Source organism: Sus scrofa, chromosome 9, assembly GCF_054392235.1.
Source record: "Sus scrofa isolate SSC_HxYL_T2T_F1_AM1 chromosome 9, Sscrofa_HxYL_maternal_Yorkshire_Landrace_v2.0, whole genome shotgun sequence".
Lineage (NCBI taxonomy): Eukaryota > Metazoa > Chordata > Mammalia > Artiodactyla > Suidae > Sus > Sus scrofa.
In genome coordinates this window covers 72,453,978-72,481,974 of record NC_139391.1, presented here as the reverse complement: position 1 = coordinate 72,481,974, position 27,997 = coordinate 72,453,978, and the positions used below count along the sequence as shown (strand labels likewise).

At 38.4% G+C, this 27,997-nt stretch overlaps 1 protein-coding gene across 2 annotated transcripts; it reads right to left on the bottom strand.

The window, feature by feature from the left end:
* Positions 1-13: 13 nt before the first annotated feature.
* On the bottom strand, positions 14-26,106 carry LOC146399976 (zona pellucida sperm-binding protein 3 receptor-like). Of its 2 annotated transcripts, none has more exons than XM_084976908.1 (10): positions 26,024-26,106; positions 18,298-18,985; positions 17,720-17,899; positions 17,078-17,177; positions 14,051-14,136; positions 13,686-13,880; positions 11,491-11,673; positions 9,999-10,193; positions 3,423-3,623; positions 14-625 (listed from the first exon to the last, which is right to left on the bottom strand). In XM_084976908.1, exons 3-10 carry the CDS (start codon positions 17,844-17,846, stop codon positions 408-410), a joined length of 1,305 nt encoding a protein of 434 aa, XP_084833034.1. In that variant the 5' UTR covers positions 17,847-17,899; positions 18,298-18,985; positions 26,024-26,106; the 3' UTR covers positions 14-407. The 2 variants fall into 2 exon arrangements, with proteins under 2 accessions (XP_084833034.1, XP_084833033.1); XM_084976907.1 differs by having other exon boundaries at positions 18,819-18,985.
* Between the last annotated feature and the right edge of the window lie 1,891 nt (positions 26,107-27,997).

Below are 27,997 nucleotides of genomic sequence, written 5' to 3'. Positions count from 1 at the left end.
AGCAGAGACGATCTGATATTTGAAAGACAATTGTTTAATTAGCCAGCACTTTGAGTCCAGAAAATTAAACATTTGAATCACAGAAGTCTAGATGATCAAAAATGACACATCTTCAGTAGCAATAATCATCATCCAGCTCGCCATTTATTACAATTGATGGTGCTTCAGAAACAGTACAGTTTGGTTGTTCAATGTACAGAGATTCAGTGGGGTCCCAGAAGACTATTGGGACCCCACCAAATCTAGTGATCTTGACTCTGGCCACAAAGCAGGAAAATTTGCCTCTCCCAGCTCACCACAGCACTTCAAGTTGAAAGGGATAATTTGGGTAAATTACTTAGGCATCTTGACAAAAGTAGGATTTCACCTTTGCTGCCTGGGATAGTGCTTTGGGCGAGGCACCATTTTTAAGGTTTCACACCACAGGGACATACATGATGACAGTTTGCCCACCAACACTTGGGCACCTCTGGGTGCCAGGTTTTATTCTCTGAGCAAGTGATATTTGCAGGACCAAACAAATCATATTCAGAGTCACACTGGACGATGACGGTCTCAAACACAACATACTTTTCCTTATCCTCAGAGAGCTTTCCATTTTTTATCTCGGGTTTCATACATACAGCTGTAATAGAAACATATTTTTGAGCATACAGTGTTTCTCAGTAAAAGGGATCATAATAGCATTGAACAATGAGAATGATGAGAAATTCTGTTCATAAGTTATACTCAGTCTTGCAGGTTTTTCTACATTACCTTTCCTTTTCACAAAACAATAGGATTATAATAGTACTAATGAGCATATATTACAACAGTAATAATTAACATATATTGAGCAAGTACTTTTGTCAGTCATGTGCTATATCCTTTACACACCTCATTTCATTCTCACTACAACGCTATGAATTAGATATTATTATTATCACTTTACCAACAAAGAAACTATAAAAGTTAAATAATTTCCTCAGTGTCACCTAGCTTCTAAGTAGCAGAAACTTTGGTCTTAATGGCTATACTCCACAGCCTTGATCTGTGTGTGGTCTTAGGTAAGTACTTTTCATTGTTCTTGCCTCATAATCTTCCTAGGTTAAATGAAATTGTCAGAAAAATGATGAACTACCATGGACACCATTCTTGGTTCACCCTGTGGCTACAGCAGATTGACTGACCAGGAGCACTGTCAGGTCATCAAAAATGGAAATGGAAAGGGCATGGGGATATGGCGACCACCATGAGGCTTTTGTGAACACTTCTAACACTTGATGATTTGGGGAATTCATACTTGAGATTCCTCTTTCTTGAGTAGGTTGGAATTAACTCATGAGACTTCCATGAAAACTTTGCTAGAGCCACAAAGATATTCTCAGGTAGAAGACACTGTTTTTAGATACTCAGGAAAGCTACCTAACAACCTGGAAGTAGTAGGTGCCTCTAGAAATGGGGTGAGCTGTGCTGTGGGAAGACAGGGGTGGGAAGTAAAATTCATTTTCAATGTGCCTGTCTATAACTTTTTAAAGTTTACGTGTGATTTAAATATTCCATCTAACTAAACAAATAAAAGACAAAACTTAGGTGCTGCCTTTGATCAATAGGAAACATTGTTCTCACTTATTTTCTAATTCTATCTTCTTCGCAATGGACCACAGGTGGAGCTAGAGGAACCAACTCCTCTTTCACCTCCTTGACATTAAAAAGGTGAAAATAATGAGCATAAAGGCTTGCAGAAGATTTGAGCCTTTCCACCCAGACCATATCTTTCATGACATTCACATGTAGCCTCAGGATAAGAAGGTGTTAAAATATCTTCCTTGTTCCGGTGAGTGATGTTGATAATGGGGATGAGAGTGCATGTGTAGAGGAAGAGGGTATATGAGAAATCTCTAGGGGGAGATCTTTGCATCTTCCTTTTAATTTTGTTGCAAACCTAAAACTGCTCTAAAACAATAAAATCTTTTTAAAAATTACATGTTACAAAAAAATAAAAATAAACCCTGGATGGAATGCTTAATTTTGTAACAGATCAAGGGCATTACTGGAACAAAATGAAAAATTTGAATAAAGTCTGTAGATTAGATAATAGTATTATATCAATTTTTTAAAGTAAAAAAAAAAATTCAAATGATTAAGATCGGTGGGCATTGCATACCTCACTCCTCACTGAAATTGTCTTGAAAAATAGAACTTAAAGCTGGGTTTTGGAAGATGGATGAAAATTTAATGGATAGAGAGAAGATCTAACTGGATATAAGAAGAAAACATGTAAAGCAATGCAAAAATATTTGGCTTTTAAGTCTAATAAAAATTATATATATAATTATACTATATAAGTAGTATAAATAGTATAATCATACTATATAAATATCCTACATACTATATAAATTATACTATATACTATATACTAAATATTATATATAAGTACTGTATACTATATAATTATACTATATAAATATACTATATCATACTATATAAATACAGTGTCTTCTTTGTAGTAGTGTCCATGGAAATTCTGGGAGATGAACTGCAGACTTGGATGGAGAGAGAGGGAGGAGTGTGAGCTCCCAGTTTCAGATTAACAGGACACTCCCAAATATGGGTGATCTGTAGGAAATTTCAATCTTCCCATTCAAATCCTTTGCCCATAGGGTGACTTGGCATAATGTAGACACTTCTACTACTTGGTAATTCAGTAAGGCTGGGTTAGAGCAAGAAAAGCCCCTGGGCTCCAAAGGCTACCCATTTCTAACAAAGTCACTTCTTCAACCTGAGAGCTTCCACTGCTACATAAGTTTATAAATGATTCTTGCTCCCTTTACTTATAAATACAGAGGTTTGCAGGGTGGTGTCCCTTGTTACTGGAACATTGGCCATAGTGTTTCAGACCATACATGCAAGCAAAACAATGAAATAAGACTTTGAGGGATTTTCTTTTTATGTGTGACTTTTTATTTGTTTATTTGGTACAAACTAACTTTTCATAAGAAATTCTGAATTATGCCATGAATAAGTTCAATCCTTAAAACACATTTCTTCTTTATCAAAACACATTTTTTTTGCAAATCTATCTTTTGTTTCCTGTGAGAGATGGTGTAAGCTGTATTAAGGCTCCATATGCCCTATGGGGGCTCACTTTTACAAACTCTGATGACTTCGGGGGGGAATTTTTATCAACTCCACTATTTTCTCTTGCAAGAAAACTTCTAAGATTTTTTTTTTGTTTGTGGTTTTTTAACTGATATATGTTGTTCTATAGCTGCCTTGCATAGGGCTAATGGTATGTATCTGTGGCCACCTTTGCACAATATTTCTGAAAAGAACACCACCAAAGGCACCTGGTTTTAAGAAGTTGGATCATTTGTGGAACCAAATAGGACCGTTTCAGAAACGTGTGGAATAATTATGAAAAGTTCTCTCAACCTTCTTACCTGGCTTACATGCTGGCATTTCAGGCTTCCATGTGCCATCTGATGTGCATGAACTCCTTCCACGAGGAGTAACAGGGTCATAACCTCTATCACATGTATATAAAACATCGTCTCCATAGGCATACTCACACCTGTCAGGAAAATCTGTCCTTCCACTTATGACTCTAATAGTCTTCAGCGCTGGTGCTGGGCAGCATACCCCTGAAAGATAAAAAGTGATGCTCATGTTTAATGAAATCACCACGGAGACATGCAAACTTGTCTCAGGAACTCATTGAATAGATAAGAAATCAGTATAGAAATGGATATAGATTTGAATGACACCATTAACAAATTGGATCTAATTATCATGTACAGAATGTTGAACCTCCAAATTGCAAAGTACACATCTTTTCAAGGGCATACTAAACTTTTGCAAAAAAAAAAAAAAAAAACTATACGCTTTGCAATGAAGCAGGTCTCCACAAATTTCAAGGATAGAAATCACCTGGAGTACTATTTTAATAAATCTGACATTATCTGATAATTATACACATATTTATACTTATGTCATGGACGTCTCACTCTTGGATGTATGTCCAGTACACATCTGTTACATGTGCACCCAAAAACAGATACATGCATGCTCAAAGTAGCGTTACACTTTTTTTTTTTTTTTTTTTTGTCTTTTTAGAGCCTCTCTCTTGGCATATGGAGGTTTCCAGGCTAGGGGTTGAATTGGAGCTGTAGCCACTGGCCTATGCCACAGCCACAGCAATGCCAGATCCACGCAGTGTCTGCGACCTACACCACAGCTCCTGGCAATGCCGAATCCTTTAACCCACCAACCTGTGTCCTCATGGATGCTAGTCAAATTCGTTTCTGCTGAGCCACAATGGGAACTCCATCCAAGTAGCATCATTCTTAATAACTCTAAACTGGAAGCAATCCAAATGCCCATCAAGAAGAGAATGAATAAATTACATCCATATTTTACAATGGAGTACTAAACAAACTTAAAAATAAATATACCCCAGCTTCAATCCATAATATGGATGAAGCTCACAACCATAATGTTGATCAAAAGAAGCCAGATACAAAATACCAAATCATTCTGTTTCTATGAAGTTCTGAAATAGATGTTACAAGTCAGCAAAACATTTACCTTTGGGCAGGAAAGTGTTGCTGGTGACTGGCTAGAGACAAGGGGATATCTGGAATAGTGATACTGCTCTATTTTCCTTCTGTCATACTGCTTACACGGGTGTGTTTACTCTGCATTCTCATGTGTGTTAAGTCTTCAACAAAAGTGTTGTAAAACATAGGTGCTCAAGGAAGTCTGCGCACAATGTTAATTTCCAACGTTTTTCACAAATACCAACAAAGTCTTAATTTACCTTTTTGTGATCTTCCTTGGGACTACAGCATTCTGGAGCTGCCTGTGAACTTATGCCACTTGGCAAAGCTTTATTGACTCATGTGTACATCTCCTTTTCTAGTCTCAAGGTTGAAGAAATAAATATTTTCAAAGTCTTATATCAGCCTTAGGACAAAATTTAGCTCTCATTTATTTAAGGTTAGGATTTTCTCTTTTGATGCAAAATGGAAGAGAAAAAAACTATTTTAGAGCCTTATTTGGATGTCTTCTTCGGGTCAAGATGGAGTAGTGGGGATTAGGCATTACTCTCAGACTGAAATAATTTTAAAAAGCAAAAGGGAAAAAGGACAAAAGAAATGAAATAGTGCTTTTTGACCTTAAGTATCAAGCCACACAGGACCATGATCCTAATAGTGAGGAAACAAATGAGGAAAGCTCTTTGGTGGTCAGTCTGGAGAGTTTTCAGGCTTTAGCACAGAGCCTGCTGCCCTCCCTGAACGTTGTTATGGAAACAGAGATGGGCGTCCAGAGAGGCCGAAGGGGAAAGGGTTCAAGGGGCCCGGGAATGAAGAGGAAAAGGCTGATCACGGAGAGCATTGCAGATCTTCAGAGGATGCCCTTCAAGTTTGCAGCTGAGTAATGATCATTCCTTCATGTAAGGAAATAACCAGTAAAGAACCCAAAGGGGGAGAACAATATTGAGAGCTCATACAAGCCTGAATATAGTTCATGTCCCCACCAGAGAGAGTGGAAACCTCATATTTCATGGGGTACTGATAGAGTAATCAGAATATTGTCTCAGCAGAGAGCTCCTCTGATCTCTCCAGACACAATTAAAAAGCTAGACTCAAGATCATGAGACAGGTTGCAAGTAACAAAACTCAAGGAGAGTGTTAACAAATTCAAAAAGAACCAGAACCAAAAGATCCAATTCAAAATGTCTAGTATCAGGTAGTTCCCTTCATGGCTCAGTTTTAACGAACCTGACTAGGATCCATGAGGATGAGGGTTTGATCCCTGGCCTCGCTCAGTGGGTAAAGGATCTGGCACTGCTGTGAGCTGTGGTGTAGGTCACAGATGGTGGCTCGGATCCTGCATTGCTGTGTCTGTGGTGTAGGCCAGCAGCTGTAGCTCAGATTCCACCCCCTAGCCTGGGAACTTCCATATACTGCGAGTGCCGCCCTAAACAGCAAAAAAAAAAAAAAAAAAAAGTCCAGCATCCAACTTTAAAACTACTATATATACAAAGAGACAGGGAGGTAAACAAATAAACAAACAAATAAGTAAATGCAAAGTGGCAGGGAAAATATAACACAAAATGAAGAGAAAACTCAATCAATAGAAGCAAATCCTAAAATGACGCGTGATATAATTAGCAATGAAGACATTGAAATGGTTGTGATAACTATAATTCATATATTTAAGAATATAGAGGAAAGATTGATCATGTTAAATAGAAATTAAAAACATTTTTTAAAACCCAACTTAAATTTTTAGAAATAAAAACTTGCAGTTGAGATGTGTTATGTACAGATGAGTATCTAAAATTAAAAATTCGGATTTTCATTAGATCAGACACTCCAAAAGAAAAGATTAAGACACTTGAACACACAATAATAATTAAAAATGAAACACCGGAGTTCCCGTTGTGGCGCAGTGGTTAACGAATCCGGCTAGGAACCATGAGGTTGCGGGTTCGGTCCCTGCCCTTGCTCAGTGGGTTAACGATCCGGCGTTGCTGTGAGCTGTGGTGTAGGTTGCAGACGTGGCTCGGATCCTGCGTTGCTGTGGCTCTGTCGTAGGCCGGTGGCTACAGCTCCGATTCAACCCCTAGCCTGGGAACCTCCATATGCCGCGGGAGCGGCCCAAGAAATAGCAACAACAACAACAACAACAACAAAAGACAAAAAAAAAAAAAAAAAAAGACAAAAAAAATGAAACACCAAGAGATGTAAAGACGGGGGGGGGGGGGGGGGGGCGGGGAAGAAGAGCTACAATGAACTGTGAAATAATTTAAGGTGGTTTCATATATGTATAATCAGAGTTCCTGAAAAAGGAGGGAATGGAGGTGAAAAAAATATTTGAGCAAATAATGGTTGTAATTTTATCAAATTTGGTAAAAATCATTAAACGCACAGATTAAAAAATTCAACAAACCCCAATCATAAGGGACAAAAAGAAAAGTAGATGAAGGTATAATATATCATAATCAAATTGCTTAAATTCAGTGATAAAAAAAAAACCCTAAATACAGAGGAGCAAAACGCAAGATTGACAAAAGAAACAAGTATCATTTCACTTGTATGTGGAATATAAAATGACAAAAGAAACAAATATCATTTCACTTGTATGTGGAATATAAAAATCAAACAAACAAAATAAATGAACCAAAAAGAAATAAACAAAAACAACATGTAGATGCAAAGAACAGAGTAGTGGTTACCTGAAGGGAAGTGGTGGGGGACAAAAGGGGGAGTTGCTGTTATGGCACAATGGAAATGAATCTGACTAGGAACCATGAGGTTGCAGGTTTGATCCCTGGCCTCGCTCAGTAGGTTAGGGATCTGGCATTGCCATGAGCTGTGGTATAAGTCACAGACACAGCTTAGATCCTGAGTTACTGGGGCTATGGTATAGGCTGGAAGCTACAGCTCCAATTGGACCGTAGCCTGGGAAACTCCATGTGCTGCAGGTGCAGCCCTAAAAAGCAAAAAGAAGAAAAGGATAAAGGAAAACAATTGTGTGGTGATAGCATGCTGTAGTGTATACAGAAGTAGTACTGTAATATTGCACACATGAAATATATAATGCTATAAATCAATGCTACTTCAACAAAATTTCTTTAAAAACAATGAAAGCAACATTTTTAAAGTAGTGGAAGAAAAAACCATCAGTCTAGAATTCTATATTCAGCAAAAATATTTTTCAAAAACAAAGGCAAAATAAAATATTTTCAAATATATAAAGCAAAAGTAATTTGTCACCAGCATATCTAAACTACAGGCAGTGTTGGTAAAAGTAACTCAGGCAAAAGGAAGATGATGCCAGATGGAAAGTTTTATCTACACACAGGGGTGAAGAGCACCAAAATGGTAGATTTGTGAATAAACAAAAAGATTTTTCCCTTCTATGTCCTTCACTAGGGGAATGGCTAAACAAATATGGGACATCTATACCATGAAATACTATTTAGCAATAAAAAGGAATAAATTATTGATGTACATAAGCACATCTATATATTTGAAAATAATTGTGCTGATTGAAAGAAGCCAGACAAAAAAAGCACCTCCCATAGTATCTCATTTGTATAAAATTCTAGAGAATGCAAATCAATCTATAGAAATAGGGCAATGATTCTCTGGGGACAAAGAGGGAAGGACAGGGAAGGGCTAGAGGAAGAAATTACAAAAAAAGCATGAGTAGATTTTTGAGACAGATATGTGCATTATCTTGATTGTACTGATAATTTTGCAAATGTGCACATATGTCAGATAGAGAGAATTACACACTCTACATATATACATTTTATTGCATAAATAAAACTCAAATACAAAAGTAAAATAATAAATCTATAAAAAAGCTTAATTTTAAATGTTTTAAAAAGCTGGCATAAGAGAAATGTAAATAAATATATTTTTAAAGCTGTAGAAATTTTCTCTCAGATAGCACTATTTACACTTGATTTCTTTTTCAATAATTTAGAACAAAATATTCTAGCTCCCTAACTGTAAATATAGCTAGCACTACTTCTATATCTGTCAGTGCTTGTTAATTTGTGAAAGTAAGTCTTAAATTGTTATAGTAATACCTGACATTTATATTAGGGTTTATAATTCACAGATAACTTATATATATTTTTATATATGTATATATATCATTTAAAATTTTATTATATGTTAATCATAAAATATATTTGTTTTTATCAATTTACCAATATATTAATATATTTGTGATAACTTGGATACACAGCTTCTCACTTTCTGATTTATATATGGTAAAAAGGTTTTTTTTTTTTAAACATAACAGTCAGTGAAACTTTAAACCTAATTTAGAAAATAAGTAGGTTTTTAGGCATCCATGAACATCCATTTATATATGAGAAACTTATACTGACTATTTGCTATTTTTTTCTGTTCATCAGGGTAGATTCCTCCAAAGGAATCCTTCAAAAAATTGTATTTATTCGCACTCCTATTCTTATTTAAGTATGCTTTCAATTTTGTCCTTTTACAAATAAAATATTCCCTATTATTTCCCAGTAGCATCATAATCATATTATGAATGCAATTCCTTGTATTTACATGTCATTACTTACTGATTTTGAAGTAATGATTGCTCTCTCACAATATTGAGCTAAACCACCACTGCTCATGATTTGTCTTTTATGCATATGATGAAATCTAAGTACGTAGAGTAATAATCTCTGCAGTGCAGGCATCCATGATGTCATCTATAAATGACAGAATTCTAGTAGTCTGAATGAAGAGTCATATTCCTCATCTTCCTGCCATTCCTACTTAGGACCAGAATGGCATCCACCCATCGCTCAGCTCCTCATTCACTTTTCCCAAAGGAGAAGGAGGAGGATGAAGTGATGGAAGGTCTCATGTGGTTAAAAAAGAAAAAAAAGAAAAAGAAAAGCCTCTACATTTCTGGTCAAGGCTTTCTTTCCTCCTCTGGCAGGGCTGCCTCCTGAGAATATATTCTCTAGAGAAGGTAAGGAGGCCCAGTTCTCTCTAACCTCAGTAGTATCTTGATAACCATAAAAGAGCTGGTCACGTTAGAGTCTGGCTCCCAGACTTTCCCTCAACCAGGCAACCCAGAATCTGGGGTGGAGAAGCAAGCATCATGAAGTCAGTCAGATTTGCGCCATAATTCAGTAGTCTTCTCTACACTAGTTTTTACCAATTGTAATGCTGATGCCATTATTTCCATGTTTGATACCCAAGTTGGCTTTTCATTTGATACCAACCTCGAAGAGACAGAGTATGATGGGCACAAATTTTGCAGCCCTCTCAGTCTTCGGGATGACCTCTAAAATAGTTTCTCTACTAATGTGCAAAGATTCCAGTAAATTAACTTTAAAAGTATTTTAAAGCATGCTTTTTGAGAGATTAATCACACATGATAAGGAAAAGATTAATTATAATCGATAAGCACTTGGCTCAACATTTTCAATGGAAAAGAAGACACACACACACAAAACGGATTTTACTTACGTTCACACCCTTTGGATGGTGTCCAGGTGAAATTTTCCTGACAAGTCACAGTCAGAGGTTCATCTGGAATAGGTCTATAGCCAGTTATGCATTCATATTTTACCTCAGTCCCAGTTTCAAACACTTTCTGATTTCTTAGCCTGTAGCTTCCATCCAGGACAGTATAGGGAATGTGTGGTAACCCAATACAACTATCTGGTCATGAAAAAAGCACAAGGATTAAAGAAAGCTGTTTGGGAGAATTGGCAGACTGACCCACTGAGCCTGTTACTGAAAAACAGGATAGCACATGTTAATTGAGCAAGCAACCAGTTGGTAAAGGCTAAGTGGGAATTCCAGGAACAGACTTGGCAGCACCAACCCCTGTTAGACTAGTGCCAAACACCAAATGCCCATGGCAACACACATGTGGTATTGAGGGACACACCACAGTGCAGAAATCTGAGTAGAACCAACCTATAGGAGCTTAGGTCTCCTTCTATGTCACTGCATTAGAGGATCACTGAGAACATGCAGAAAAATTTGTTCCTAGATAAACCAAACTTTCAACTGTGTCCTTATCTAATGAGGAATTATAATAGGAGACATTCCTCTAGACACTATGACACTGCCCAGGAACTTCATGATTTGGCCTTACACCATGCCCCATATAACTTTGGGATTTTGCTTTTTTTTTTTTTTCTGCTCAATTGGATGCCCAGGATAACATGGATTGAAGAGGGATATGTGTCTGTCAAGTTGTGTATATTCATCAGATTTTATTCACCCTTATTTAAAATGCTACCTAATTTCTTGTGATGGCTGGCAGAAGGGACTAAATAAACCACAATATAGCAGTGGCTTCCATCCCTGACTAACTGTGTGAACTTGTGCTAGTTACTTAATCCCTTTCAGTTTTCTCATCATTAAATGGGATTTTTTAAAAAAAAGTAATGACCACTTAGGATCATGGTAAATATTAAATGAATTAATTGATGTTGCTATATAACAGTGCTTGTTATATAGAAAGTGCTCAATAAATGTTAGCAATAAGTATCATTAATACTACGATTGATCTGTATGTATTTACATCTTCAAGTCTCAAAGCCAACATCAGCCCATAGAGCACCTCTGTGTGAATTTTTAAAAGGTGATGTCTTGAAGGAATTTTACTCCCATCTTTCAAAAATTTCTCAGAATATGTTTATTTTGTTAGGATTAGACTCTTTACTATTGTCTGCTGGAAATTTTTCATAAGGAATAAATAAATCTGCAATACCTGTGATGTCACTGCTGCCAAAACTATACGATATGTACATAGGAAATCTTCAAATAACACTGACAGATTACTAGCAAGAAAATCTTCCAACATGAGCAAACTAGAGAAAAGTACTAATTTAATTAAAAATGATTACCGGGATTAAAGTGGGCTTGTGCCTGTGAGCATGCTACATCCATACTCCTGGATAAATTTAGATGCCACACAATGGAAAAGTCTTTGGTCCATACTCACTGAGTTTACAAACGGGAGGGGAAGGATTCCACTTGTTATCAGCTTCACAATAGATTACACTGCTGCCCTTGAGGATATAACCTTCCTCGCAGCTAAACATAAGAGAGTCTTTGTAAATGTACATGGATCCAAATCCAGAGACAATGATTCCATTTGGAACCTGTGGTCGATTACAGACAATATCTAAAGAAGCATGAAAAGGACATCAAAGTTATAAAAGAAATAGCAATAAAGATGTGATTGCGGGATGGAAATCCTGTGAAATCAGTTTGTTATGATCATTATACAACTACAGATGTGATAAATTCATTTGAGTAATAATAAAAAAAAGATGTGACTGCTATCGTTGATATGGTTCCCAAGGAGACCTGATACAAGTACATTTCAAGTAGGTACAAAGAAAATATTTTAAAGCTTTATGTATATCCTTTCAGTTCCTAGAAACCTCAGTCATTTTAGTTGATATGGATAAAAGTCTATAACTTCCTCATCAAAGAATAAAAATAAAAACCAGGCTCATAGTTACAGAGAATAGATGTGTGTTGCCAGAGGTGGGAATGAGGAGTGGGCAAAATGAATGAAGGAAGTCAAAGGGTACAGATTTCCAGTTATAAGTAAGTCGTGGGAATAAAATATACAGCCTGGTGACTACAGTTAGTAACAGTATGTTGTATATTTGAGAGTTGTTAAGAGACTGGGTCTTAAGAGTTCTCAGAAGAAAAAAAAAATTGCAAATATGTGCGAGAACAGATGTTAACTAGACATTGCAGTGATCATTTCACAATATATATACAAATATCAAATTAGCATGACATATACCTGGGACTAATATGATGGTATGTGTCAACTATATCCCCCCCAAAAACCCTTAGCAATATTTAAACCACAAAGCCCAAATTTCAAAGACCCTAAATTCTTCCCTTATAATGACCTATTCTCCTGGATGACTTTGGTTGGGGCGTCAGTGGCCAATAGTAACAACGTGATGGTCATGATGCAGAGGCAGCCAGGGCATCACAGATCACAAACAAAGTACAAACATCCCCCTACCCCCATCCTACAGCAGTCAGTCATCAAGTCCCGTCAGTCCCGCCACTATAATTCCTTCGTGACTCCTCAACTTCTCTGCAGGTGCATTGCCATGGCTACAGTTGAAACCAGTTTCATTACTTGGCTGGATAATTGCAACAGATGACTATGGGCTTAAGGTTTGTCCCCCTTCAAATTGTTGTCCATGCTGCAGCCAGAGTTTTCTTTCTAAAACGCAGCACTTTTACTCCCGTGGTTAGAGCCTTTCAAATGTTTGCCCTTCACCTTCATTTTGAACTCCTGAGAGTAACACATGAGGTCCTTCATAACCTGGCCCTACTAGCTTTCCAGCCTCGGCTCCAGCCATGTCTAGCTCTTGCAGGCTGGACTCTAAGCATCTTTGAACTCTTCGCTACTATGCAATCTTGCCCCAGAATTGAACTGAATCTAAACAGTAAATGACTCTGTTTTTAAGGGTCATTTACTGGAGTAAAGAAAGATGTCTTAGACCAGTAAGCTCAGTCATTACTGATATTAACAAAACATCTCTTCTGGCTTCCCCAGAGAGGAAGGGGAAGGTATTTTCTCTGCTTATCTTTTACTATTGATCTGCTAATGTTGGTATGATTGTGTTTGCTCTGTAGGCATGTGGGGTTGACATTATTAGTGTAGTATTCATCCATATGTCCAGTTGTTCCAGAAGAAACAGAAGATGACATTTCCTAATTCCTTTACACTAGACAGAATCAAGGGACTAGTTCTGGTCAAACAGCTTTAGTGAAAAATGAGATATATCACTTCCAAGTCAAAGAATTTATGAGCGATGGATTGTGTCTCCTTGTTCATCTCCCCTGCTGTGGAAGTTTTGTCATGGAGTTGTCAGAAGATCTAAACAATCTAGATTACCACACAAATGGCAGTTCCCTAGCAGGCTTCCCAGGCTAGCAGTGCACTAAGGAGCCAAAAAGAAAAAAAAAAAACTTTTACTATTAAAAAAAGCCTTGGGATTTTGGTGTTGATTGTTCCTGTAGTATAGCCTGTGCTATCCTGACTAATAACAGTGTATGCTAAGATTAGTCGAACCAATGAATGTATTCATCGTTGGCTTGATTAGTTTGTCTTTGAATCATTCCATTTCCCCCAGTACATTCAACCCTGTGACTTACTTTTACAAGTAGGAGGCTTTGGACTCCAGACACCTATTGTTTTATTTTCCACCGAGCAAGAAATGGAGGCTTTGCCTAACATTGAGAAGTCAGGGTCACAGCTGTAGGTGACAGAAGAGCCGTACGTGTAGAAGTCTTCATCTCCACCGTTGTGCTTCCCATTGCTGATAGCTGGAGGAGGCTCACACTTGACAACTGAGATGAGTGAGAGAAGAGGAAGAAACAATCAGGAATGCGTCCTTAGAAATCGAACATTCATGATGCAAATTCTAATGGAGGGTATAAGAAGCTGCCAAGATGCACCACGTTTGTATTCCCTAACATGGTTTAGGTTTATAGTCAGGTCAAAGGAAGTCTTTACTTACTTACACACTGTGGAAGAGGATCACTCCAGTCAACTCCTTTACCTTGGATCCCACAATGACTAGTACTTGAGCCAACTAAGATATACCTGAAGAAGATACATCAGAGATTTTAGTGGAATTTGCCTTACTCTAAACATAAACTGCCAATTAATGATTTTTGGATGCGAGGAATTTTTATTCAACATGTAAAAATGAAAAATGTGTGCTCTCTTGATTAATAATTACCATCTGGATCAACCTGGAGTTCAATGTCATCATTTTAAGGACAAAGGCTTATTTTTCCATTTTTTTTCTTTTATTCACTCATTTATTTAAAGCACATTTTTGGCAATATTCATAAGCCAATAAAAAAAGGGAATGACAAATTTTCCATCCAAAAATCTTAGGACTCCACTTAAACTTACACTTTTTCTCTAACAAACTACACATCAAACAGTACAAAACAGAGTGAAAGTATACTTGAGTTTGCTAGTTTCCTTTGAATAAAAGATCTGGAAAAATTACTGATTAAAAACCACTTTAACCTCTAATTTGAATCATCCTTCTGCTACAAGAGTTTGGCTTACTCTCGTAAACAACTAACTTCCTGATTATCACCTCCTTATCCTTGCTCTTGAGACAAGTCCCAGTTGTTGTTTCAGGACTTTTTGCTTCATATTCATATTTTGCATTCAGCAATAGCAGAATACACATTTTTTTTCCCAAGCACCAGATTCACGAGGATCAATTATATCCTGCGCCATAAACCAAATCTCAACAAACTTATGAAAATTGAATTCACTCAGTGTATAGTTTCTGGGGGTTTATCCCAGAAAAAATGAAGACTTAAGTTCACACAAACAAACCTGAAAGTTCACACAAACAAACCTGTATATAAAAATTTCTAGCATCTTTATTCCTAATGGTCAAAAATGAAACAACCCAAGTATCCTTCAAAGAGTGAATGGTTAAATTCCACACCATGGAATATGGTGAAGCAAAGTATCCAAGTATAACAACTTGGATAGATTTCAAGAGAATTTTGTTGAGTGATGAATCAATCTCAAAAGGTGACATGGTGTATGGTTCCATTTATACAGAATTTTTGAAATAACAAAATTATAGAAATGGAGACAAGATTAGTGGTGGCCAGAGGTGAGGGAGAGGAGAGGGAGGGAGTTGGCCAGTGTAAGGTAACACGAGGAATCCTTGTGATGGAACCGCTCTGTATGTTGACCATGTGATGACCGCACATATCTACACACATGATAAAATGGCATAGAATTAAACACAAGCACACACAGAGAAATGAAATCTGAATACAGTTAATGAATTGTATCAATGTGGATTTCCTGACTGTGATACTGTACTGTAGTCATGCAAGACATTATCAGTGGGGGAAAATGGAAAAATGGTATGTCGACTCTCTCTTTACCATTTCTTATCACTGCATGTCTCTCTACACTTATCTCAAAGTAATGTTTTTTAAACTACTGGGAAGTTTTATTTTCACATCTAAATAGGCAAAATTTCAGAAGTTTGACAAAATAATTGTAGAGGTGGTATAGAAATAGACATTTGTTTACATTGCAAAATTTTACAAAGTCTATGAAGAGACATTTAGCAATATTTATCAATATTTTAAAGTATCTTCTCTGCGATTCTGGTGAGAGCCCTCTTCAAGGTTGGCAAATGGTGATTATCTTGCTGTTTCCTCACATGATGGAGACAGAGAATAAAGAAACTAGCTCTGGAGTTCCTGTCATGGCGCAGTGGTTAACGAATCCGACTGGGAACCATGAGGTTGCGGGTTCGGTCCCTGCCCTTGCTCAGTGGGTTAACGATCAGGCGTTGCCGTGAGCTGTGGTGTAGGTCGCAGATGTGGCTCGGATCCTGCGTTGCTGTGGCTCTGGCGTAGGCCGGAGACTACAGCTCCGATTGGACCGATTGGACCCCTAGCCTGGGAACCTCCATATGCTACGGAGCGGCCCAAGAAATAGCAAAAAGGACAAAAAAAAAAAAAAAGAAGAAACTAGCTCTGTTTCTTCTTAGCTTGGCACTAATCCCATCATGTGGACTCCACCCTCATCGCTAACTAATTCCGAAAGGCCTTATCTCCAAATGCCATCACATGGAAGATTAGGGTCAACATATAAATTTGGGGAGGATACAAACATTCAGTCCACGGCAATGTTGTTAAGTGAACAAAGTAAAAGCAAGGTTCAAACTGACATAGGCAGTTAGCTGTTTTCTGTGTGATAAAAGAGACAAAGTATTAATAAAAATATGTGTACTCAATTGTATTTACACATGTAAAGACTAAAAAGGCAAATTCGAAACTAAAGTCACTTCCTGTCAGAGGGCATGAGACAGGCTGGGACCTGGGACCTGGGACCCTTTGCTGCAATGGCTGCAATGCTTGCACCTGGGCAAATATTTCCTCGAGCAACAAAATACAAAGAAACTATAAGGAGGGACTAAAAATAACGGTGGACCTGCCCTGTTGGGGCAAATTATGGGCAAGAAGATACAGAAAAATCTAAAAACCCAACTGCCATTTCTGAGGAGCTGAGAGCAAAAGCAGGGTGTCCGGAGCAAAAGAAGGTATTTACTAAGCATGCCCCCTGATGCTTGGTAAGCATGCTCACCATCAAAGGAGTGAGCAGACCACCTAAACCACACCTCTGGTCCAACCCCTGGACCTGCCCCTACCTTATTCCCATATAAGGAATCACCTCTCCACACCCCCTCCCCAGGGATCAAGCAAGGGAACCTGTTGTTTATTATGGCTCCCTGACCCCTCCACCTGCTGCAGAAAGCGCCCCAAGAAAGCCTTGGCTGAATTTTCCTTTCTGACCTCTTGTCAATTTTTGCTGATTAAGGAAGGCTAAGAATCCAGATTGGTAACAGACAGAGAGGAATAGGTGGTATGGAAGTGAGAATTCTCAATGAATACCTTTTTACACCATTCCATTTTTGAAACACATGAATGCATTATATACATTAATTGAAAAGAAAAGTCTTGTTTCTGGATTGCCTTATACTTACCCCTCCAAGCAGCTGAATTCTACAGTTGAACCAAAGAGAAAATTTGTCTTAACTTCCACTTTCCCATTGGTTAAGTCTCCTGGATTTCTGCATTGTTTCTCTAGGAGGAAAATGAAAATGACTTGATTACATTACTGACAAATATAGCATTAAGGGGAAAAAAATCTGATTGATTGGCTTTAATTTCTGCTTCCAGATGAATCCAGGAAAATTTTTCAATGTTTATTTCTGACCCTGACTTACTGAATTTTTTTCCTGCAGAAAAGTAAATGTAAACATTTATCCCATTTTTTGAATATGTTTGAACAAGAAGAACAAAAGTACTTCTCAATTAGATCGCTGTGATAATGAAGGATGTGCTATATGGACCAGTTTGCCACACAAGTGTACGTTCTCAAAAGGATATGCCCTTGGTCACAGGAAAACAGAAGAAAAAAGGAAGTAGATTCTATATATTTACTGCTAAAGAAAAAATCTAGTGCATATTCCCAACCGACTTGTCCCAAATAACTCTAGGCAATATTAAACCTGAAGACTACTTTGATCGAAAGTTTTCATGTGAATTAAAGAATTTAAGTTCCTAAGAGAACTTTCTCAAATAAAACAAAAGTACAGGTGAGAAAAATGAATGTTGATACTTACTAGCACAAAAGACCCGATAGTCCCAGGATCCTCTATCATTACAAGTAATCGAACTTGTATCATTTCTACTATAGCCAGGATTGCAGGTGTATTTCAGCATAGTTCCATGTTCAAAATCTGTATTCATCAACTTGTTTGTGGGAGAAGCAAACGGTAGATAAGGTGGAGGACCACAATCTCCTGGACACCAAAATGACAAAGAGCATCAAGTTATAGCTTGAGACACAGCATCTCAATTATTCAGTAGGAGGACTTTTAGAATAGAGAGCATGATTTTCCCCATCATCATAACTCCTTTTACCCCACTGTTTGATGAACACAGTGAACAATCTATGTTTGTTGTTTGATGATGAAGACAATAATAATTTTAAAAATCAGAAAAAATGCTATCTGTCTTTTCCTGTATATTTGATAATTTATTAGAAAACAGATGAACAGACCTGAATTTCATTGTTCTATTAGATTCTGCCCATCTACCTACTGAGAACACCAACATCTATACCTTGCCTTATAATTCTATCTTCTTGCCTGAGCAGAAACATAGTTGATTAATAATAACATTATATTAGATTAATTGCCTCAAGAGTCAGTAATGAGAAGGATCATTTCCTTTATGTCCGCTTGGAACTTCTGGATTTCCAATAGACCGCCTATTTGAAAATAAAAAAATTTTATCAAAAAGCATCACAAAGAGGAGATGCACTAAATCTTTGAAAAGTAAAGAATAATCAAATATCCAGGGTCCCCAGCATAATTACCCATCCCTCTATTTTCTGAATAAATACACAGGCAGGGAAAAGCTCTTTCTTGGTCAGGTTGACAGATAATATGTGTTTATTCCAAGTCATGATTTGGCTTTGAGGTTAGATGGTTTGAAGAGATCCTGGAGAGAAATTTCAAAAGGGAGTATTAAAAATATTCATAAATGAACTTTTTGTGGGGGGGGCATGGGGTGGGGGGTATAAAAAATGTCCTTAAATTTCAGGTGATCAAATATACTCCACAATGTTAAAGACGGACACATGTTAGACTTCTCTTGGAATGTGTCGATGACCTCAGTTATATGGTGACAACCTGACCTTGTCTCCCCATTACTCACCAAGAACAGTAGCCAACAGAGCAGTGACCAAGGTCATTTGAAACAGAGTTGGATCAGAGATTTTCCACGGACTAAAGAAGGGCCTGGCTGCCATTTTCCTTTTTGCATCAAGGGCCCCATGTGGCACTCTTGATAAATGCATGATCGGATGTTTCTTCAATATGTCTCTGTTGAAAGAACCCATCCTAATAAACAGTTATTGAATTCCCACTTGTTATAACGGACTAGGAAAAAATCATATGGGAACCATCCCTTCAAGGAGGTTACAGTTGAGTGTAGAAGAAAAGACATTAACCACAAATATTTGCGACAAAAGATAATACATTATCAGCTTCAAGAGCAAATTCAGGAGGCCAGTTCCAAGCTGAGGGATGGGAGTGAGCTTTATGGAGGTGGCTGCATCTGAGGTAGCAGATGTTGCTATCAAATTTGGAGCATTAGATGCAAGGCATTTTATTATGCAAAAGTGAAAACTGAGAAAGACAGAGAAGTGAGGTATAGAAGATAGAGATTATTTCTGGGCAATAATACTTAGTACTTCAATTTGTTTGGAAGGTAAGGAATGTATAGTAGGATAAAGATAGTGAAAGACAGGACAGATTAGAACTGGGTTTGACTGAGTTTTCATTGCCAAGATTAAAAGTTTGGACCTAGGAAGTGGACAGCCACTTATTTTTTTGAGCAACATGATTACTATGCTTTTGGGGGAATCGCTATGACAGACAGATTGAAAGAGAAAGAGAGAGGAGACTGGGAGATTAATTAAGACTATTGCAGGCATTCCCATTGCGGCTCAGAGGAAACAAAATTGACTATTATCCATGAGGACTCGGCTTCAATCCCTGGCCCAGCTCAATGTGTTAAGGATCTGGCTTTGCTGCAGTGTAAGTTGCAGACATGGTTCAGATCCCAAGTTGCTGTGGCTGTGGCCAGCTGCTGCAGCTCCGATTCAACCCCTAACCCAGGAACTTCTATATGCAAAGTGGGGCCCTTAAAAAAAGGGGGGGGGGTATTTCAATTGACCAGGTGAGCCATGGAGATGATCTGAACAAGGAAATGGCAGAGGAGTTAGAAAACTGGAAGCAGATGAAAGAAAAGCAAGAAATGATGAGACAGAGGAAACATGTTCTATTTATCAATCTTTTATCTACTACATTTACATCTATCAATATCTAAATTTCTTATGGTAAATATCTACAAGGACAATATTCCATTGGGTCAATTCAAAATTTTCAAAGCATCACTTTTGTCCCTAGAAAGAGAGAGAGAGAGAAAGGAAGGAAATAAGGAGGGAAGGAATGAAAGTAGGTTGGTAGGAAGGAAGAGAAAGAGCAAGCAAGAAGGAAAGGATGAAGGAAAGAGGAGGAGAAGGAAGGAAGGAGGGAAGAAGGGAGGGAAAAAGAGGAAAGAAAGAGACATTCATTGCTGATGTGTTTCCTGGGTCTGGCCATTTATTAATCAGACTTCTTAAATGCCCTTTTCACCCTATAAGTGGGAAAAACTCTAATACCATAAATTAACTTAAGAAATAGTTCTTCTTATTTAAATTGATATATGAGATTAACTTTCAGTCAAATACAAGATATAACTTTTTACTCTAAAATCTACACAAATTGAGATGATTTCATATTACCATTCACTCTTAGCTATACTCATTGCTAAAAGATCTCCCTATTCTTCCCAAAGCTATCACTACATTCCTTTGCAAGAGAGGAAGATTTTGTGGTACCCTCACACTGAATGCATCAGCTTAACTCTCTTTGATTGAGTGAAGACTCAAGTTCGATACTCATCTTCCTAAAATTTGTGATTACACCACTCCTCCAACCTGTGTGCCACCTGCTTGCACACATACCCCCCTCCCACCTTATCCCACCCCAAAGCCCATAGGGTTGCTCATGACTTCAGCTCTGCCCAAAACTCAACAACATAAAACAACTTTGTTTTTAACAATTAATGTTGAATTTATTTTGAATGGGTCAGCCAGGTCTAAAAGTGTGAAGAAACAGAAATCTAAGGCTCAGAGGCATTCACACCACCCACTTCTCCATCACAGGGTCACCACCTGTTTGCTTGGGACTGAGGATTTTTCCAAGATGGACTTTCAGAACTAAAACTGGGAGAGTCCCAGGAAAACTGAGCATTGGCCGCCTTTGTTGGCTTCCCTTTTCTGTGCTTCCTAGAAGCCTCCTCTCCCTAACCACCTACCACTAAGCCAGAGGGAGCTTTGGCAAAGTCAAGTTTCACCTGATGAAAAGCAGATGACTCACAGCTCACAGACATTTTCAAAAGTATTGAAATCTTTCCAAGGCAAAAAAATTGCAGGCTGTTGGTAAGTAGTACTTTGGTACCTGTAGTGAATTGGTAATTTAGTGAAATCGATAAGAATCTTAAAATGCTAAACTATTGGCAAAAATGTAAATGGCTTTAACAAATTTTTAAATGACACTTTAAAGTAAAAATGTTCCCTAAAAGTATCTGTATTTGTACTTAAATTCATAAGAAAAATATATGCACTGGATTTATTAGGAAAAAAAGCCTTTATAAATACATTCACTAAAACAATAGTCAAAAGAACACTAAACCCCATGTGGTCACTCCATTGGACTGTCTTAGTGCAAAAAACTACATTTTCATGACTATCTTCAATAGAAATATATTTGATTTTGAATATATTCTGAGGTTTTCAAATACTTTCCTGCTTTCTTACCTGTGTCCATCATTTGCTCTCCTGCCCTTTCCCCCATCAAATCTTACTCATTTTCCAGACACATGCAAATATGGGTCCAATCCTCCAGTCCACCCTCCACATTCTGGTTACAATTGAGTGTTTGTAATCTATTCTAATTCTGACTTGGATTACAGCTAAAGTCAAAAGCCTGTCTTTCCCCTAAACCTCAAAATCCTTGCAGTGAGAGATTGTTTGAATTTAAATTCAAAAGTACCCAGGGAGTTCCTGTTGTGGCTCAGCAGGTTACGAACCCAACTAGTATCCATGAGGACACAGGTTCGATCCTTGGCCTCACTCAGTGGATTAAGGATCCAGCGTTGCTCCAAGACACAGTGTAGGTCACAGATGCAGCTCCCACGTTCCTGTGGCTGTGGCGTAGGCTGGCAGCTGCAGCTCTAATTCAACCCCTAGCTTGGGAACTTCCATATGCCACAGGCAAGGCCCAAAAAAGCAAGATAAATAAAAAGCACCCAGTGACAAAATATGTTTTAAAGGGAAAAAAATGTTTCATGTGCATTTCTATCCTTAAATTATTGTGTGTGGTCAGATTGTACTTGTCTTAAAGACAGGTATAGCCTTATTTTAATAAGAAACTAGAATGTGACTTTTACTGTAGGGGCCAAGATTCTCCTTCCTTATCTTTATTTATTTATTTATTTTTTGTCTTTTTGCCTTTTCTTGAGCCACACCCACGGCATATGGAGGTTCCCAGGCTAGGGGTCCAATCAGAGCTGTAGCCACAGGCCTACGCCAGAGCCATAGCAACGCAGGATCCAAGCCGCATCTGCAACCTACACCACAGCTCACAGCAACGCCAGATCCTTAACCTGCTGAGCGAGGTCAGGGATCAAACCCACAACCTCATGGTTCCTAGTCGGATTCATTAACCACTGTGCCACGGCGGGAACTCCTCCTTCCTTATCTTTAAACTGAGTCTTTTTTGTGTGTGTCCACACCCATGGCATATGGAAGTTCCCAGGCCAGGGATTGAACCTGCACCACAGCAGTGGTGATGCCAGAGCTTTTACCTGCTGAGCCACTGAGGAACTCCTAACTTGAGTCATTATGTTATCAGCCAGTTAATGGAGGGCAGTGACACCGGATCAGTGAAAGGACACTGGGAGAGGGGAGTAAAAAATGTTTCCTCCCGCCAAAGCCCACAGCCGAGTTAGGCTATGATGGCAGCTGAAATGTGGTGAGGAACCGATTTCTTTCCTTTTACCTCAACCTCAGGAGGTCACAGCCAGCGCGCTATCTCAGAGGCTGGCACCCAGGCGTGAGCTCTGGAGTCAGACCCAGGCCAGGTGGTTTTCATCCTGGTTCCACCACATGGATGAGATGCCCAGTCCTCTGAGCCCCATCATCTCTTTTATAAAATAAGAATGATATCTATACAATTCTCTCAGAATGGTTGAGAGAAGGAAATAAGAATCTCCTCTGTAAAGGCTTGGCACAGGGCCTGAAACATAGCACACATTAAGACAAAATGCTGGCAATTGTTAACCCTAGGGAAGAGAGGACTAGAATTGGAAGTAGCACTTGACTCTGCTAGAAGCTGATCGCTTCTCCGCCTTTTGGCTAAGATCAAGTGCTAGAACGTGAATGCCTAGGAGTCAAAACATCATCATGATAATGATATAAAATTGTAATGATGGATGGCTGCAGCTCCAGGGGACTTCAACTAAGCCCTGGAGCAGAGGAAACCTCACTAGCCTTGGGCCAGAAGCCTTTGGTCAGGTCTTCACTGTGGCCCTTGGAAATCGTGAGACCCAGTGCCACACCCAGAGCAGCGATGCTGGTGCCCACGGGGGCCTGTCCTGAGCGTCTTCTTCCCTCCCTTGAACTGTCTTCCTGGAAGGAAGGCAACCAGACCATGACTTTGACCATCATCCATGTCCATCACTCACAGTCTCCTGGAGATGCAAAAACTTACGTGCTCCATCAACTCCATTATTAATAAAAAAATCTTATTCTGCCCTCTTTCCTCTTGTGTCTATTTTATAAAAGCTTTACTGAGAAATAATCCACAAACCATAAATCATCCACTTCAAGTGTATGGTTCAGTGGCTCTGTATACACACAGAGTTGTGATATAACTTTTGATATTTATCACCCCAAAAAGAACTCTCTTCTCATCAGCAGTCACTTCCCATTTCTGCCACCCTCCCAGGCCCTGACAACTCCTAGCTTACTTTCTGGCTCTGTGGATCTGCTTGTTCTAGACTTTTCATACAGATAAAATCACACAGCATATGAGGTTTTGAGACTGCCTTCCTTCACTTACTACAATGTTTTCAAAGTTTATTTCTATTGGAACATCAGTACCTTCTTCCCTTTTTGACTGAATATGTTTCTGTTGTATAACTATTCCACATTTTATCTGTTCTTTTTGTTTGTTTTTATGTTTAGTTTTGTTTTTGGTCTTTTTGCCTTTTCTAGGACCGCTCCCGTGGCTTATGGAGGTTCCCAGACTAGGGGTCCAATCAGAGCTGTAGCTGCTGGCCTACGCCAGAGACACAGCAACTCAGGATCCAAGCCGCGTCTGTGACCTACACCACAGCTCACGGCAACGCCAGATCTTTAACCCACTGAGCAAGGCCAGGGATCGAACCCACAACCTCATTGTTCCTAGTCAGATTTGTTAATCACTGTGCCATGACAGGAACGCCTATCCGTTCTTTAGATGATGGACACTCAGGTTGTTTCCATTTCAGGGCCATTATGAATAATTTCACTATGAATAATAATGTACATTTTTTTTGTGTGTGGACACATGTTTTCATTTTGTTCTTGGGGATGTACCTAGAAATAGAACTGCTGGATCATATGGTAACTCTATCTGACATTTTGAGAAACTGCCAAAATGTTTTCCAAAATGACTGGATCATTTTACATTCCCACCAGCAGTTACAAAGGTTTCAGTTTCTCTGCCTTCTCCCTATACACTTGTAATTGTCTGTCTTTTCTAATTTAGGCGTCCTAGTGAGTATGAAGTGGCACCTTATTGTGCATTTGATTTATATTTCTCTAATGACTAATGATGTTGAACATCTTTTTTATGTGCTTATTTTATATATACATATACCTTCTTTAAAGAAATGACTATTAGGGAATTCCTGTTTTGGCTCAGCAGGTTAAGGACCCGATGTTGTCTCTGTGAGGAGGTGGGTTCAATCCCTGGCCTCACTCCATGGGTTAAGGATCTGATGCTGCCACAAGCTGTGGCATAGGTCACAGGCTTGGCTCACATCCAGTGTTGCTGTGGCTGTGGTGGAGGCTGGAAGCTGCAGCTCTGATTTGACCCCTGGCCCAGCAACTTCCATATGCCTCAGGTGTGGCTGTAAAAAGAAAAAAAGAAGAAAAGAAATGACTGTTAAAATCATTTGTTCATTTTTAATTAGATTAATTGTTCTTCTATTGATGATTTGTAAGGGGTCTTTATAGATTCTGGATACAAGTCACTTGTCATCCAGTAGGCTTTCTATTTATTCTTGATAGTATCCTTTGAAGCACAAAAGTTTTTAATTTAGATGAAATCCAATTTATCTGTTTTTTTATTTTGTGGCCTGTATATCTAAAAAACCATTGTCTAACCCAAGGTCATTAAAATGTACTCCTGTGTTTCTTCTAAGCGTTTTCTAGTGTTAGTTCTTCCACATAGGTTTAAGATCTATTTTGAGTTATTTTTTTTCTGCTTACACTAGTTACTTTACTCTCATTCTCCTTTTACTGCCAGTCTAGTTCAGAATAGAAGGTAGCCCAAGAGAGGGGTGATTGAATGAATGAATTGGCAACCAAGATAGGCCTAGGGCACACTCAACCGAGATAGGCCTAGGGCACACTCAACCAAGGTAGGAGAGAATTTCAAGACAGAAGAGAACAAAGTCATTTATGGAAATCAAGGGAGAGAAAATTGATGAGGAAGACTACAGCTTGGCTTAACAGACTGAATAGAGGATTAACCTTTATTCTCAAATCTAAAGAGTTTTACTCTCCGTGATTGTTGGCAGGTAGAGGAAGTCTCTAAGGAGAAACCCAAAAGTTTTGCTGAATGCAGACTCTGGAAACTGGATCCCTCATGTCCCACTTTCTCAGGGAACCATCCCTACCCTTCCAGGAAACCTGGCTTACTTCCTGCCTCTTCTCCCAGATGTGAGAGATAGGCAGAAAACCAGCCAACACACATATTTAGGAATCAGTAAAAATAACATCTTATACTCTTGATCTACTTTACAACTTATTTCATTGGCAGGCATTGAAATGACAATTAAGTCTTCTTCCAAAACTTATAAGTACTTTTCAAGTCATATATACTATTTTCTTTCTACCACAAAATATAGGAATCCTGGAAGGATTTCTGATGAAGAGATACTTGAGCATATCTCTCTGCCTTATCCTTTAAACCTGCTCTCCTCAAAGAGACAAAACATCAGCCTTTTCCCCAAGTAATCCGACTGTCTAATAAATTACTTACCCGCAGGTTTCTGAGCCAGAAGCAGAAGATTCTGTAGTGTTGCCTTGAATTGTGTCTCTCAGAATGAGGTACCTCTCTACAACAGAATTTATCCTAACATCCTTGCCTTTCAATGAAAGGCTCAACTGAAAAGCCTCTGAGTTCCAGCCACGTGATTGGTGGTTGGATGTCCAGGTGAAAATAAGCAGGAATAGATAAGAAGGAGCGGCAGTTTTATTGTTTCTGCCAATGATTAACTGCAGGAAAAAGTGGCCGAGTATATTTAATTTCCTCCTTCCCTTTAGCCAGTCCTCAACTGATAGCATGTAATAATGGTTCATTGTTTCCTTTGTTTATCCTTACCCAGTAGCAACAATTAGAAGAATGGTTCAAATGACCTATTGGAAAGGAAAAAAAAAAAAAAAAAAAACAGTGATCATTGGACAACCATATAGAGCTGGAGGCTAGAAAACATGGGCCTATAAGATCTTGGAGCCTTGATCATTTTTGCTGAAAAATGAGAGCATTGAAACCTGCTCCTCCTAAATCAGAATATGCCAAAGATGAAGAGCGGGCTCTTACAATTGAGTTTAAACTACACATAAATAAAACCCACATTAACTCCAATCTTACCAGCAGTGATTTAGGTAGTAAATTTTATGTGGGCCATGATGTTGGGGAAATTGAAGAGAGAAATTTCTTTTTTTTTGTCTTTTTGCTATTTTTTGGGGCACTCCCGTGGCATATAGAGGTTCCCAGGCTAGAGGTTGAATCGGAGCTGTAGCCACCAGCCTACGCCAGAGCCACAGCAACGTGGAATCTGAGCCGCGTCTGCAACCTACACCACAGCTCACGGCAACGCCGGATCGTTAACCCACTGAGCAAGGGCAGGGACCGAACCCGCAACCTCATGGTTCCTAGTCAGATTCGTTAACCACTGCACCACGACGGGAACTCTGAAGAGAGAAATTTCTTAAGTGTGTATCACTTGCTCACTCATACTTGGGTTCCCCCGGATATAGGTTTTATTTAGCAAGTATTATGATGAGATCCAAATATTCAGTTGCAATGAATAAAGACAATTTCTAGGCCAGCACTCTGGAGTCAAACACAGAGATGTATTGAAAATCAATTTTTGAGATTTTGTCATGTTTAAGGAAAAGCTATCAAAAGAGTATATAGGCTATCAAGAGATGACAAACACTAAATACATATAGGTATTGTGGATTATTCTCTCCATGCATTCTTTTTATAACAATATTAATAATTATATTGATAGTTACTAAGCCTGTCTTTGTATGAACATATGCTTACAACATTGATCTGTTAACTCTGAGGCGTGTACTATTATTCTCTCCATTTTATCCAAAATAAAGTTGAGAGAGAGTTTAGGTAACTGCTAATGGTCAGATAGATTTAAATAGCACAGCCAAGTTAAAAACCTGGGTTCAGAGAATTTATCTATAAAGGCTGAATATATACACTCTACAACCAGCGTGTGCACCAAAAGACATGTACAGAAATATTCATAGATGTGTTATAGCCAAAGAACTGAAACAAAGTAAATTCTATCCTTAATAAAATGGATAAGTAAAGTGTAGGATGCTCATATAATGCAATAACATAGAGCAGTGACAATGAATGAACTACAGCTATAACACAACATGAATAAATCTCAGGAACATGAGCAAAAGAAGGCAGACTCAATATAGTACATATGGCATGATCCCCTTTATAAAAAGAAGTAACAAATCAACACGAAGCTATAATTAGGGATTCATGCTTATTTTGTAAAACTCTAAATAACAGGAAGGAAGTGACCACTACACATCAAGAGAGGGGGGACACTTGAAAAAAGGTGATAGGGCAGTGATGGGATAAGGCACGAGAAAACAGGTTTGGAAAGAAGTTGTGACAGACAGGACTAGAGTCTTTCTGAAGTGAGTTAGATATATATTTTGGAGGCGGATAGAAACTGAAAAGATGAGAAATACT